Source organism: Amblyomma mixtum, chromosome 10 (genome assembly GCF_055824585.1).
Source record: "Amblyomma mixtum isolate Tamu chromosome 10, ASM5582458v1, whole genome shotgun sequence".
NCBI lineage: Eukaryota > Metazoa > Arthropoda > Arachnida > Ixodida > Ixodidae > Amblyomma > Amblyomma mixtum.
The window spans coordinates 112131643-112145291 of NC_143021.1; the positions used below are offsets into that span (position 1 = coordinate 112131643).

At 45.2% G+C, this 13649-nt stretch overlaps 1 protein-coding gene across 5 annotated transcripts in view; it reads right to left on the bottom strand.

Moving 5' to 3' along the window:
* The window catches only part of LOC149326691 (ryanodine receptor-like), a 539764-nt gene that overhangs the window by 293292 nt on the left and 232823 nt on the right, over positions 1-13649 (bottom strand). For all 5 annotated transcript variants that reach the window (XM_089562900.1, XM_089562898.1, XM_089562899.1 and 2 more), the window contains exons 48-49: positions 7399-7551; positions 3222-3331 (exon numbers count right to left, since the gene is read on the bottom strand). In XM_089562900.1, the coding sequence (XP_089419026.1) occupies positions 3222-3331; positions 7399-7551 (263 nt within the window). The remainder of the gene's footprint in view (positions 1-3221; positions 3332-7398; positions 7552-13649) is intronic.

Consider the following 13649-nt stretch of genomic DNA (forward strand, 5'->3'; position numbering starts at 1 on the left):
GCCGCGGCGGCTGAATTTCTTTGGAGGAGAAATTCTAGAGGCCCGTGTACTGTGCGATGTCAGTGCACGTTAAAGAACCCCAGGTGGTCGAAATTTCCGGAGCCCTCCACTACGGCGTCTCCCATAGCCTTAGTCGCTTTGGGACGTTAAACCCCATAAATCAAAAACCAAACCACCTTCTCTTGGAATTCACTCCGTTACCCTTAAAGGGGCCCAGAAACACAATCTTAGTTAACTGTTTTGCCTGTTGATTGCATACAGTGAGTTATAATGGTGCTATTAGCGTCGGTAATACCGCGTATATTCCGTTTTTTAATATTTTAATGTCCTCCCAAAAAACAACTTCATGGCTCTAATGGTGTCGCCACACAGTGGCGGGTTTTTAGCAGCGGATATGACATCACCTGGCGCGAGCTTGATGATCGGACAAACAGTAAATATACTGCAAATTGTGTGAATAAATAGACACACTTTGTCACCTGTCTGCGTTTTATATTAGATCAACAAAAACAACTTGTTTGTCTTAGATAAAAGCCCTGCAAAGCAAGTAAAATAAAAATACACCACCAGGGGCGCTCTGGCATGGAAACGACGCTGCCAGTCTCAGCAAAAACGAGTTACAGGGAGCAGGCAACCATGGAGTACAAACTTCCGCGACGTGCTCTGGCTGGCTGTTTTGATTGGTTGCGCCAGGTGCCGTCATTGGGAGAGCGAAATAGGAGTGGGAAGCCCCGCCAAAATTGAGTTGAGGGCAGCGTTTTGTTTGCTTGTATTTTGAAATTTCTCCACTGAATAACTCCCGTTCCTGTGCATCGATTCCTGTAATTCTTTTTAAGTCAGCATCTGTGTGACATAAAGAACCCACCTGAAGTATAGCCGGTATCCCCCCAAGCAGTGTTTCGCAGCCCCTTTAAGGACCACCGGTTATCTTGCCTTCGCATTACATGGACTGCCCAAGCACAGGACGCGCTGTCAGCGCCCGTCCTGTCCGTCTTTCTGTGTGGTTTGTGTACAATTTAGCGCTGTTTTTACTTTCCTGAACACAATGTCACACCAACTAGCCCAGCAAAAGATACTGTTAAATGCCCAATCAAGCAACAGTCTTACTATACTTACTCTCAAGCACTTTGTAGTTCCATACTCTGCCTTCCATCCCCCCCCCCCCCCCCCACTTATCACTGTTGCCTAAGTATATGCGTTAAGGGGGGGGGGGGGGAGGGGGGGAGGGGCGATGCTGATTTTTAAGCTATTTTCTTGGTTTCCCTGGTTTGGATTATGGGGTTTAACGTCCCCAAGCGACTCAGGCTATGAGGGACGCAGTACTGGAGTGTTCCGGGTAATTTCGACCATTTGGGCTTTTTTAACGCTCACTGACATTGCACAGTAGCCGGGCTTTCAACATTTCGCTTTCACAGGAATGAGACCACTGCGGCCGGAATCGAACCCGTGTCTCGATCGAAGCAGCAGCCGAGCACCATAACCACTGAGTCAGCGCAGCAGCTTTAAAACTATTTTCTTCTTTAAGGCACGATCCTGATCATAATTGCCGTGAAATGTAGAGTCCAAATCTGCTAACAGATTTTAAATAGCTAAATTAGAGTATGATTTATAAACAGTTTTGCGCCTTTAATTAGGCTGTTGGTTTCAGGCCGTAAGCCAGAAGTATTAACGAATTATTAGAAATGTTTACCGCACTGAATCGCCCAAGATGCACTTCATGCGAACACACTGCTTTTACACTTGCCTGAGTGAAAATACATTGGTACAAAAATCTACGAATTAAACGTACAAATTGGGTTGGCAGGTAATTTAGGAAAGCAAATAATTAAATTTCATGCATAATGTAAAGCCAGCAAAAATAGCGTCGCCACACAGCTCTACTCCTCCTGAATAAATTGGTACTAAGCTCATATCAGTTGCCTACGGAAAACGGATATGGGGCAGAAACGTGGAGGCTAACAAAGATGGTTCAGCTTAAGTTAAGGACAACGCAGCGAGCTATGGAAAGAAAAATGATAGGTGTAACGTTAAGAGATCGGAAGAGGGCGGAGTGGGTGAGGGAACAAACGCGGGTTAATGACATCTTAGTTGAAATCAAGAGGAAGAAATGGGCTTGGGCAGGGCATGTAATGCGCTGGTCCTTAAGGGTAACGGAGTGGATTCCAAGAGAAGGCAAACGTAGCAGGGGACGGCAGGCAGTTAGGTGGGCGGATGAGATTAAGAAGTTTGCGGGGATACAGTGGCGGCAACTGACAAAGGGCAGGGTTAATTGGAGAGACATGGGAGAGGCGCAGTGGGTGTAGTCAGGCCGCTGCTGCTGCTGCTGATGATGATGACGGAAAACGAGAGGGAAAACCCTCAAGGCAGAGACTGTATTCGTAAAATCCTCAACAGCGACGAAGTCTGTGTGCTCTTATAGAGCCCCCGGAAATGGTGTCGTGGGAGAAGGGCTGCAGCGATGGCTGCCATCTTGGAAGGCGCCAAACGAGCTTTCAGATGGAAGCAAAGGGGTTGAAGAGCGCTTGTGCAATTCCGATCACGTGACTCGATATGACATGGAAAGTGCACAACCAGACGAGGACGCCGAAGAAAGACAGGTAACACGCGAGCGCTCATATTCCGCTCTGCGGTTCATAATAAATTGTTATTAGCGCTCATGTGTTGCCTGTCTTTCTTGAGCGCCTTCGTCTGGTTGTGCGCTTAAACTCACGTCATGCCGTATCAACACACCCAAACTGCAACGTTATTGAGCTAATTCAAAGCTCGAGGTTTGGTTTTCGGCATGGTGAGTCTCAAAATATTATTTTTTTTTTGCCTTATTACTACTGTTTTGAGCGTGTATCTTTTGGGGAGATATGGCTGGAAGTGTATTTAGTACAAAACTTTTTTTGTGTGGGAAAATAGACTTTTTGCAAGACCCACAGCCCCCTTCAAGAAGCCTTTTTTTCTCGTGTACAATCAATTAGTAAATCAACAATTCATTCATTCATCCAGTAGGTCTGTCGGCCAATAGGGTTTAGAAACGAATGAACTCGGGAAATAGAACACACTAACGCCAAGATGGGAGCTGGTACTTGCTGGGCAGCTGTTTTGTTGGGCTAACCCTAATGGCTAAGACGTGTTGTCTTTAAATGTGAAAAACGTCGTGCTTATGGTTGTCGCCTGATTCGCCTAATCTACGTCATTAAGAGACGAAACACGGAGAGATGAAAAAGCTGAACCTTTGCATGGCTGGAAAGTACTGGGATCCAGAAGGTAGAGCAGCCACTGTAAGTCTGTGTTGTCGAGAAGTCCCACCAGCAAGAGCTTGTCAGCGAGCTTCAGGAGAGGCCTGCGGTGAGTTAAGTGAGCCATGTGTCAGCCGCAAGAAAAGAAAGAATGTGAAAAAAGTTTCCTTGGATTAGGCATATCAGCTCGTTGGCTATCAGGTAGGGATGGCAACGAGAAAATTCTAACGCGCAGTGTGCGTCCGGTCGGGTAGCCGGACGTCAGTTGGCTGCGCTGCGACTGGGGTTTTCCAGTGACCGCTTTTTCCGTCGAAAAAAAAAAGAAAGGAAAAACATCCTGTCCGGCGCAAAAGTTACGCTACTGTTTTTAAGGCGAAAGCCTTTAATGCCTCATACTGTCGTTAGCAGACGCGTCGGCAGCCGTGTCGACAGAAGCGTCGGCAGGAGTGTCGACAGACGTGTCGGCAGGAGTGTCGACAGACGCGTCGGCAGGTTCGTCCGCCTTTCGGCGTCACTGCTGAAAAGGCTCAAGGTTCCAGCATGAATAAAGGCGCATCTAGTGAATGCATGGGCTTCATAAAAACAATAAAAAGAGTAAAGTCAAGGAAAGGAAACTAGAAAATAAAAATAAGAAAATAAACAAAATGAAAACAAAATAAAAATAAGATATGAAAAAAAGCAAAAAAATTAAGAAAACGAGCAAAAAATAAATGAAAAACAAAATATGAAAAATAAAAAGTAAATAAAAACAAACAGTGGCCAGGCTAGGCTTTCGCCTTGCAGCACTTTAGAGAGCCAAAGTGCCCCCTGAATTTTTCTGTTATTTAATAATAATAATAATAATAATAATAATAAACACCTTTATTTTCAGAGAACAGAATACAATCTTTAAGACAAGTCTGCCCAAGCCATAAAGGCTTGTAGGGCAGTACTCGGCAATCGATGAAAGACAGATATATTAAACAATAGGTGTTACAAAGCAAACAAACAATGATAAACCGCAATACCTAAGGCAAACAAGAACAAAGAAGCAGTTTAGGTTACCGACATATGTGTTTTTAAGAAGTTCTTTAATAGAGACAACGAAGAAACTGAAAAGATTGAATCAGGCAGAGAATTAAACATTTTTGGTATGTAATAATTACGAGTGAAGTGGCCATAGTGAGTGTAGCAGCGAGGTACCGTGAAACGGGGATGATGTCGAAAAGGACGAACAGGAATGAAAGGCACCAAAAATGTACTCTCCCAAAAGTGAGCACGAATGACTACATGATGGAAGAGGGCATCAAAAGAGGGCAGCTGTAAAAGCGAAAACAAATTGCAATCAGGTGAAGCATTTGTGTTGTATGCCACGGATCGAAGGATGTTCTTTAATATCGCATTTAATTTCATTCGCCAAGTCTTTGAGCAATGATAATAAACAGTGACTCCATATCTGAGAATCCCATAAATGAGAGCATGTGCAATAAGCTTGCGAGTCTGAAAAGGTAATAAATAACGAACATTGTATAGTACACATGATAAACCACGAAGCTTGTTGCATACTAGGGTAAGATGACTGTTCCAAGACATATCACTGTCAAAAAGTATACCAAGGTACTTGACACTATTTGAAAAATTAATTGGAATGCAAGAGCAATTAAGACAATGCGAAGAATGTAAAAACAATGGTTCAACAAAAGAAAGCTTTTTATGAGGATTACGAAAACAAATGAGTTTAGTTTTCTGTTGATTAATTGCAATAGAATTATTTAAGAACCAGTTCATAACATGCACCACATCTGTTCTAAGAGCATCCATGGCCAGAGGCAACGAAGTATTTGTTGACAACAATAACGTGTCATCGGCGTATTGAAAGATGTAACATTTTGCGACAGCATTCGATAAATCATTTACAAATAAATTGAAAAGCAAAGGCGATAAAACAGAGCCCTGTGGAACACCTGCCGACAAAAATGATTCAGAACTTCGATGCCCGCTTATTTCAACAACTTGAGCCCGATTAGAAAAATATTCTTTCAGCAAATCTTTAAAAGGACCCCTAAAGCCCATGACATCAAGTTTTTCTAGCAGTAGGTCATGCCGAACACAATCAAAAGCTTTGCTAGCGTCCAAAAACAGACCACATGCGAATTTGTTATTATCAAAGCATGAGTAAATGATATCAGTAAAGGTTTCTAATAACAGAACAGTTCCTTTACCTTCAATAAAACCAAACTGTGCCTCTGATAAGATATTATTCGTGAAAACAAAACTGTTCATAACTTGGAATAGGTGCTTTTCAAGAATCTGCGCAATCGCAGGTAGAATTGAAATAGGCCTGTAATTTTCAATAGCTTTTAAAGAGCCACTTTTATGTAGCGGTTTAACTATGGCAACTTTTAAATTGTGTGGAATGAAGCATTTAGTGATAAAACCATTCAACATAAAAAGAAGTGCCGACTGCAGTTTCGTGAAGTTCCGTTGGAGGTCACTCATCCTGATATTGTCAATACCTGCGGCTTTCTTCGAATTGAAGCTAAAGATTATGCTGTGAAGGTCCTGGGGTGTAATAGAGGGGAGAAAAGCTGAAGAAGCTGTGCAATATAAAGACCGAGGAACCTCATAGTGGGATAATGGAAACTTCCTGGAAACCTGAGAGAAAAATGCATTAAACTCAGAGGCAGCAGAGGGAAGGTCTCTGAAGGATTTGGCAAATGCATCGCTAATGGATTGTTTAGGGTTTCGTCCAAAAAGGCAATTGATAGTTGACCAAGTTTTACGCGAAGAGTGTTGGTTATTATGGAAAGCCGAATTGAAGTAGTTACGTTTCGAGGCTCGAATCATGGCAGTGACTTTGCTTCTAAATAACCTGAAATTATCTTTGAGGCGTGTGTTGTTGGGAAAAGGGCGTCTTTTTCTGCAATGGCCTTTAGAATGTCCCTTGTTAACCAAGGAAGGTTTGGGTTACGTTTTTTAATCACTTTGACTTTTTGTGATGAGGCTGTTATGGAACTGACAACCTGCACAAATCTATCGTATACGTTAAAAGAATTCGCTTCCTCGAGGAAAGAGGCCCAGTTAAAGTCGGCTATAAGTTTATAGAATGTGGCAGTGTCTGTATATGTAATTTGCTCCTTATTAAGGCATGATTTATTTGAAGAAGGAAAAAGGATATGAGAACCTACAAAGTAATGATCTGAAAGTTTGTATGTAATCACAGAAGAGAAATTCTGGGCAAACGGAGCTCTTATATTGATGTGATCGATACAAGAAGCTACGAAATGTTTTCCCAGGTACTCTTCTCTTGTGTAGTCTTTTATCGTTGGTTCAATACCATGTTTTGCCAAAGTGTTGAGGTACTCGCAAACAGATGAACGTGCTGGTGACAAGGTGTCAATATTGAAGTCTCCAATGAGGCATATAGCATGATTTGGCAATAGGGAGCCCAAAAAATTGTCGAGCTCAGAAAGAAATTCTTTCACATTTTGGGAAGGAGGCCTGTAAACTCCTAGAAGTGTAACCTCCGAACTTAAAAGTGATATCTGCAATGCAACACACTCAGCAAAGCAAAATGTTGACTTTAAAGGGTAAGCATTCCATTTGCTGTGAACGAAAACAAGAATTCCGCCGCCTATCCGATTTGAGCGTGTGTAAGAGAAACTAGAATAATTGGGTAACGAAAAAGAGGAGAGAAGTGTGGAAGGGATGTTAATTTCTGTAAGTATGAATGCATCTATGGTATTCTTAGTGTTCTATGGTAGCATCTATGGTATTCTTAACAACAGCCAAAAATTCATTCCAATGTTTTCGTAAGCTGCGTATGTTTACATGAACTACACTGAATGCGTCCACCTTTGCGAGACTAAGTTACAAAATTCACCAATATTGGCGCAAAGAGAAAAGGTACAGTTCATGATTCAAACTAGTTTATCTAAATCAGTAGAATCATGGATTCGAAAAATAGAAGAGACTTCGGTCTTCCTAGCAATTTAGTTTCCATTACGGATTATCATGGTCTACTTTGTTTATTACATGGGTACTAACGGGGCGGGCCAATCAAGACTTTGCCTAAGGGGAATTCACTGGTCCATGGGCCAGACAACTCGATCTACCACGCAGTGAAATGAGGGCGAAGGTGAGGACATGCGCCGCTTCTGCGCGCATGTCTCGGCGCAAGGGCACTACTCACACGAAGAGGTTCTCGTTGCTCCCGCCGATGGGGTCCCGGTTGGGGCGGCTGTCCTTCTTGACGGCGTCGGCGAGGGCCTCGATGACGAACTGCTTCAGGGCGTCCACCGGGAAATACGGCGTGCTGAGGTCGGCGATGGACTCGACTTTCTCCCTGCGAAGCGACCGGTGTCTCGGCGTGATGCGCGTGGCATTTCGCCTACTTTTTCAGAAGAATGGCCTGAGGGGCGAGTTGGTGCAGGATGAAATGAACGGCGGCGCAACCAGGACACTAACGAGAGAGGGGACACCACATGCGCACACTACCAACTGTTTATTACACGGAAAGGCGGCATATTTAAACATACAGCCCAGGCGTGACACTCATCCCATTATCGCTCCGAACCCAACACGTGGAAAAAAGCAGCAACATCAGGTTAACCGACAAGAAACCTTTAATCTCTGCAGAAAAAAAAACTAAAAGATTCTGATAACAGAACTTAGAGGAGGCCATATCGTAGCAAAAGCAGAGTCAAACTGGTGTCCCCTCTCTTGTTAGTGTCCTTGTTGCGCCGCCGTTCATTTCGCCTACTTTTTTCTTAACGGTGAGGTTAGGATCCCACCCCGAGAGGGTCGTGCAGCTGAAGCCCATTGTAGTAGCTTCAGTTGCCGCATAAATCCGCAATCCAAGGCAAGGCAATCCAAGAGAGAAGAAGAGTGAAAGAGAAAATAAGCGAAGAGATGAACAAAGGGCACTGCGCACGTACAAACAAGGACGAGAGGGGTACACAGCTAACAAACAAAAAAATGAGAATAAAAAAGAGAAAGGGTCGGAAAAGGAGGGACATCATGGCCACCGCCGAATGTTTCAAGTGAGCCGCAGCCTTGTTAAGTCAACAGACGTTTTTTTATGAAGCTTTTGCGACTGACGGTGCCAGTCTTAGACACAAAGAGAGAGAGAGAAAAAATCTACAACTTTTCGTACTCAGAGCTGGAATAAAGTGGTTATACAGGGTGTCCTAGCTAACTTTAGCCTGAGTTTAAAATAACGCCGAACCTCTCCAAGTCTACCCCCCACCACATATGAAGCTTTCCCCGGCGGTATCCTACCATGGCCCTAAGACGCATTCAAACACTCACTTTCCCCAATCACCCCCACTTACACCGCATTCGCCCAACATTATGCGCAGATACATGCCCCTGGTGTGGCGATATTCCCACATTCACGCACATTACATGGACATGCACATGGACATGCGCTGAAGGAGGCGACGCTGGCCAGCGGCACCCTGGGAGTCACCATCGCCAAAGCGTCGGCGGAAACCTCCAGAGTCCTCCGGTCTCCTTTCACGCAATGCATGCTTATTCTCTCTCTGTGGCTGCTGTATGGAGCAAGTCACACTATTTTTGTGTTCTGCTTAATTGAATACTTTGTCGAGATGAATTAACCAATTAACCAAAACCGAAACATTCCAATAGAAAGTTGTACAATGGCCCGCGCCACGTCCAAATGAACAGTTTATAATTTCCCTTCTATTGCGTATTAGTTCTTTCCGCGAATGGCAGATGCCTGCAAAATACAAGTCTGCCCCCTAATCACCACTCCAACTTCTTCCGTTAAGCTGCTGTGCAAGCATCATTCGAATCACGTCCTTCTCCCAACCGCTGCTGCTCATTGCGTGTTGGTGCCGCCTAATTAGCGCCCCAGGTCTTGGCCTGGTTACCATCGGCTACACCGCCGTGGCAAGTAAGTCACCCGATGGACAGCAGGTGCGCAGTTCTGCGGCAGGTGTCGCCACCGGCGGCACTTGGGTTGGTTTGGTTTGGTCATAGCCTCCTTTATACTCTCTGTGCCTGGCAACGGCGCGCTCCGCGGCCGTCGTTGCCCCTCCTCCCATCCTCCTCCACCATCGAGAGGTTACGCGGCTAGCTGCCGACAGATGGCGACGGAGGGTGCCCTGCCGCTGGCGTATCGTGCGTAGTGTAGCAGAAAGTCGCATTTGGCGTACGTTCTTCCGTCGTGCTGCTTTCATTTCGTGCACCAGCATTGCTTGTTGCATCTAGATTTTGGTGCTACTCTTACTGCATTTGGATGTAGCAGGACTACGCCGCTGGAACAACCTGTAAGTTGCTGTTTTTGTTGTTCATGTTACAGACATCTGAGTGACAGCAATTACTTTATTGTTCAGCGATCGGGCCGTGTTTTTCGGTGAACTAAATCAAGTAATAACTCATACTCTGCTTCATTAGGACGCAAAAAGAAAGATTGATATCATTCGGAAGAGCCATATGCGTCAGTATTGCAGTTTCGATAACTTTGCGCGTGAATTTGCATTACTGTGATGCTCAAGCACGTGTGCGCAGCATGATGCACGTGTTTCTATGCAAGTTTTCTTTGCAGCGCATCGCATTATCAGCTATTTAATTAAGTGACTGTGTGTTCAACGTTACATAAGTTACAGTTGTAAGCATACGTTACCATGTCCGCGAAATCGAATATTATAATACGTGTTTCAGCTTCATTTGTTTGTCAAGTGTGATTAGCAAGTTAGTTTGTGCACGAAGCGCAGAAACTTGGAACATTTTACTAAGAATAGGAATATTCAATTTACAGATCCCGATGGCATACTGCTGTGTGCCACTGTGCCGATCAGACGGGAAAAAGAAGGAACCTGGCGTCTCCTTCCACGAGATTCCTGCCGAAGCTTCGCTACGCGAGCAGTGGATGAAAAAGATAAGAAGAGATGACTGGGTCCCGAACTGCACCTCGAACTATTCGAAGGTGTGTAGTAAACACTTCACAGACTCGGACTTCTTAGAGGGCAAACGGCGCCGTTTGAAAAAGGGCATTGTGCCCTCTGTGTTTGCCGACTACCCGCCGTACATGCAACCCCGTACTTTGAAAGAAAGAAATAGTGAAACCATCAGGAAAAGATCAGCTTTGGAGAGCCAGCACAGCCAAGATGAGCCCACGAAAAAACGAAAGAGGAATAACGAAAAATCTCTGCCTCTGCCATAACCGAGAGTAGAGTAAGCATGAAATGTTTACGGGCCTAATGTCATCTCGGTGGACACCCGAACCGCACCGTACAGGAAGGGAGGAACGCCACCACCCGTTCAGCGCGATGCCTTGCCATTTGGTTTTTTGAGGAAAGGAAATGGCGCAGTAATTCTCTGCCATCTCGGTGGACACCCGAACCGCACCGTAAAGCAAGGGAGGAACGCCACCACCCGTTCGGCGCGATGCCTTGCCCTTTGAACGCAGCGCTTCTCCCCCGGGCCCCTGTGCACCTGCGCAGCTTTGCTTCGATGCGCGAAGCCCCTAAGAGATCACGTACGACAACGAAGTGTACGTGGCATTTATGTGCTTTTTGCAGGCGTTATTAGAAATCGGAAATTATAATTCCGTGCATTATCAAACGCACAGCGCGACTGATATCTTGATAAACATGAGAAGGCACTGGCAGCAGTTATTTTTTGTGACTCGTTTGGAGACCAACCGTTGCTTGCATGCCGGTCGCGTAGGAGGGCTTAGAGAGTCTCGTTAAATCTCGTTAAGTCTCGTACGGTGCCCGGATGTTCTCGTTTCAGAGCCCGGATGACTGGAATTCAGTGCCCGGATGACTCGATTTCAGTGCCCGGATGACTCGATTTCAGTGCCCGGATGACTCGATTTCAGTGCCCGGATGACTCCATTTCAGTGCCCGGATGACTCGATTTCAGTGCCCGGATGACTCGATTTCAGTGCCCGGATGACTCGATTTCAGTGCCCGGATGACTCGATTTCAGTGCCCGGATGAGTGGATTTCAATGCCCGGATGAGTGGATCTCGGTCTCGGCGTGACGTCACCACACTGCCGACAACGGGGGCTAAAAGCATTTCATGCTTAAAATACAATTCCTGAAGTGTCAATATCTGGGTGCTCCTCAATGCCAAGTGAAAACTGTTTTGACGTGGAACAAGAGCAAAGCTGCATTGGTGCAAGCCAACATGAAGCACCGATTCTTCCTGACAAAACATTAGTTAGTCATATAGCTGAGTGCTCCCCAATGTCAAGTGACAACCTTTTTGATGTGGCACAAGAGCATTCAAGGTCCATTAGCGCAAATCAACATGAAGCACCAATTCTTGCTGACAAAACAACACAAGCTGACCTCAGACCTGCCAGCCTTCTGGCCGCGGAAAGAATAAAATGGAAGAGGAAGGAAAGAGATCTGAAGAAGCAAATAGAGAGGCTCCGCACCACAGTAGACCATTACAAAAGAGAGCTCAAAAGACTTAATGAGGACTCTGGATTTGGTGATATTACGTATATTAAGGAACAGGCAAGTCAGAAGGACATTGCTGCAATATTCCTATTAAACCAAATTGTGAACTACAAGCGAAAAATGCCAAAGTGGTCGGAAGATGTAGTACGCCATTGCATTGTGCTTAGGCACCTTTCTACCAAGGCGTATGAGCACATCAGGAAGGAAAGACTTCTGAAGCTGCAAAGCGGGAACACGCTTCAAAACTTCATTGGGAATACCTCTGGAGAGACAGGTTTTAGTGGCCTTGTAGAAGCTCGACTAAAATCTGAGCTGGAGAACCTTAACTCTGCACAGTCCAGAGTTTGTTCCCTGATTGTGGACGAAATGAGGATTAAAGCAAAGTTGCAATATAATAAGCAACAAGATTGCTTTGTTGGCCATGTAGACATGGGTGTAGCCAATGACCCTGACAGCAAATCTGTACTGGCAAATTCTTTGCTTTGTTTTATTATTAATGGGCTGTCCACCTCATGCAGGATACCTGTGTCATATTTTTTTACAAAAGGCCTCAACGGCAAGCAACTGTCAAAACTGATGCTCTTTGTTCTGAACAAGGTTGAGGAGGCCGGCTTCAAGGTGGTGCGTCTTGTCAGCGACAATCATAAAGTAAACGTCAGTGCGATGAAATAACTCAGCGGTGGATTCCTGACCTACAGGATAGAGCATCCATGTGATCCAGAACGGCTGCTTTTTTTAAGCTTCGACTATTGCCACATACTGAAGAACATTCGCTCGCAGTTTCTTGCTCGGGACCTCGGAGTGAAGGGAGAGATATCATCATCGCACTTGAAGAAGTTATATGAAATGCAGAAGGAATGGATAGTAAAGCCAGTGAGAAATTTAACTAGGAAGCATGTGTTTCCCAACAACATTGAGAAAATGAACGTGAGGCGTGCTGTGGAGGTGCTTTCACCAGACGTTACCTCTGCCCTCGAGTTTTTAAAAGAACAAGCAGGACACAGTTGCCATCCATCGTTTGGTTATGCTGGACCAACAGTAGTGTTCATGAAAAATGTATATCGTTGGTTCCTGCTACATGACACGAGCAACAAGCAGCAACATATTGAGAAAAGATGCCCTGATGTCAGGCACTTCGATGATGCAAACGACGAGAGGCTTGAATGGCTCGAAGTGACATTTCCACTGTATATGGATAAATTAAAAAAAAGTGCCACTTATGCACGCGGCTTTCTGACAGCTGAAACATATGAAGCTCTCCTGCTGACCACATACTCGACTGCTGCCTGCATTCGCTACTTATTAGTTGAGGAGCAGTTCTTCTTTGTTCTCACTAGGAAATTCAGCAGTGACCCTATTGAATCTTTATTTGGAACTTTGAGGCGGTCACTGGGCTGCAATGACCAACTGGATGTGCGCTCAGTACTGTCAGGATTACAAAAAATCTTGAAGACTGGTATCGCAGCGGCCTCGGAATACAGCAATGTGCTACGTCGTGAAGATGAAGAGCACAGCAAAGCGCTTACGGCTGCAATGCCAAAGGCATCTGAGAGCACTGACGAGCTGCCAGCGGCAGCTGTGCAAGTATTAAAACGTTTAAATGTGCAGAGTGTCCCTGCAGCTCTCCCCACTTTGCAGTTGTCTGCAACAGTCTATATAGGGGGGTATATAGCTCGCGTTGTAAGTGAGCATATAGATTGTGAGAAGTGTTGTGCGCTCACTACAAAGCCGCCTACTAATCAGCCACTTCAGCAGTTTACTCGGCTGCAGGACAGAGGGGGACTACTTTACCCCTCAGATCAGCTATTATACATTTTGGAAACACTGCAACTGTTTGTGGAAGCAGCTTTGAAGGAGAAACCACAACTTCAAAAGCCACTGAAGACCCTGACAGAGGCAGCAGTGTCAGCTGTCTGCAGATCACACCTTCTGAAGTGTCCTGTAAATGACAGAGGGCACCGTGAAACTTTGGCTGAACTCATGACCACCAGGTTCATCAGGCCA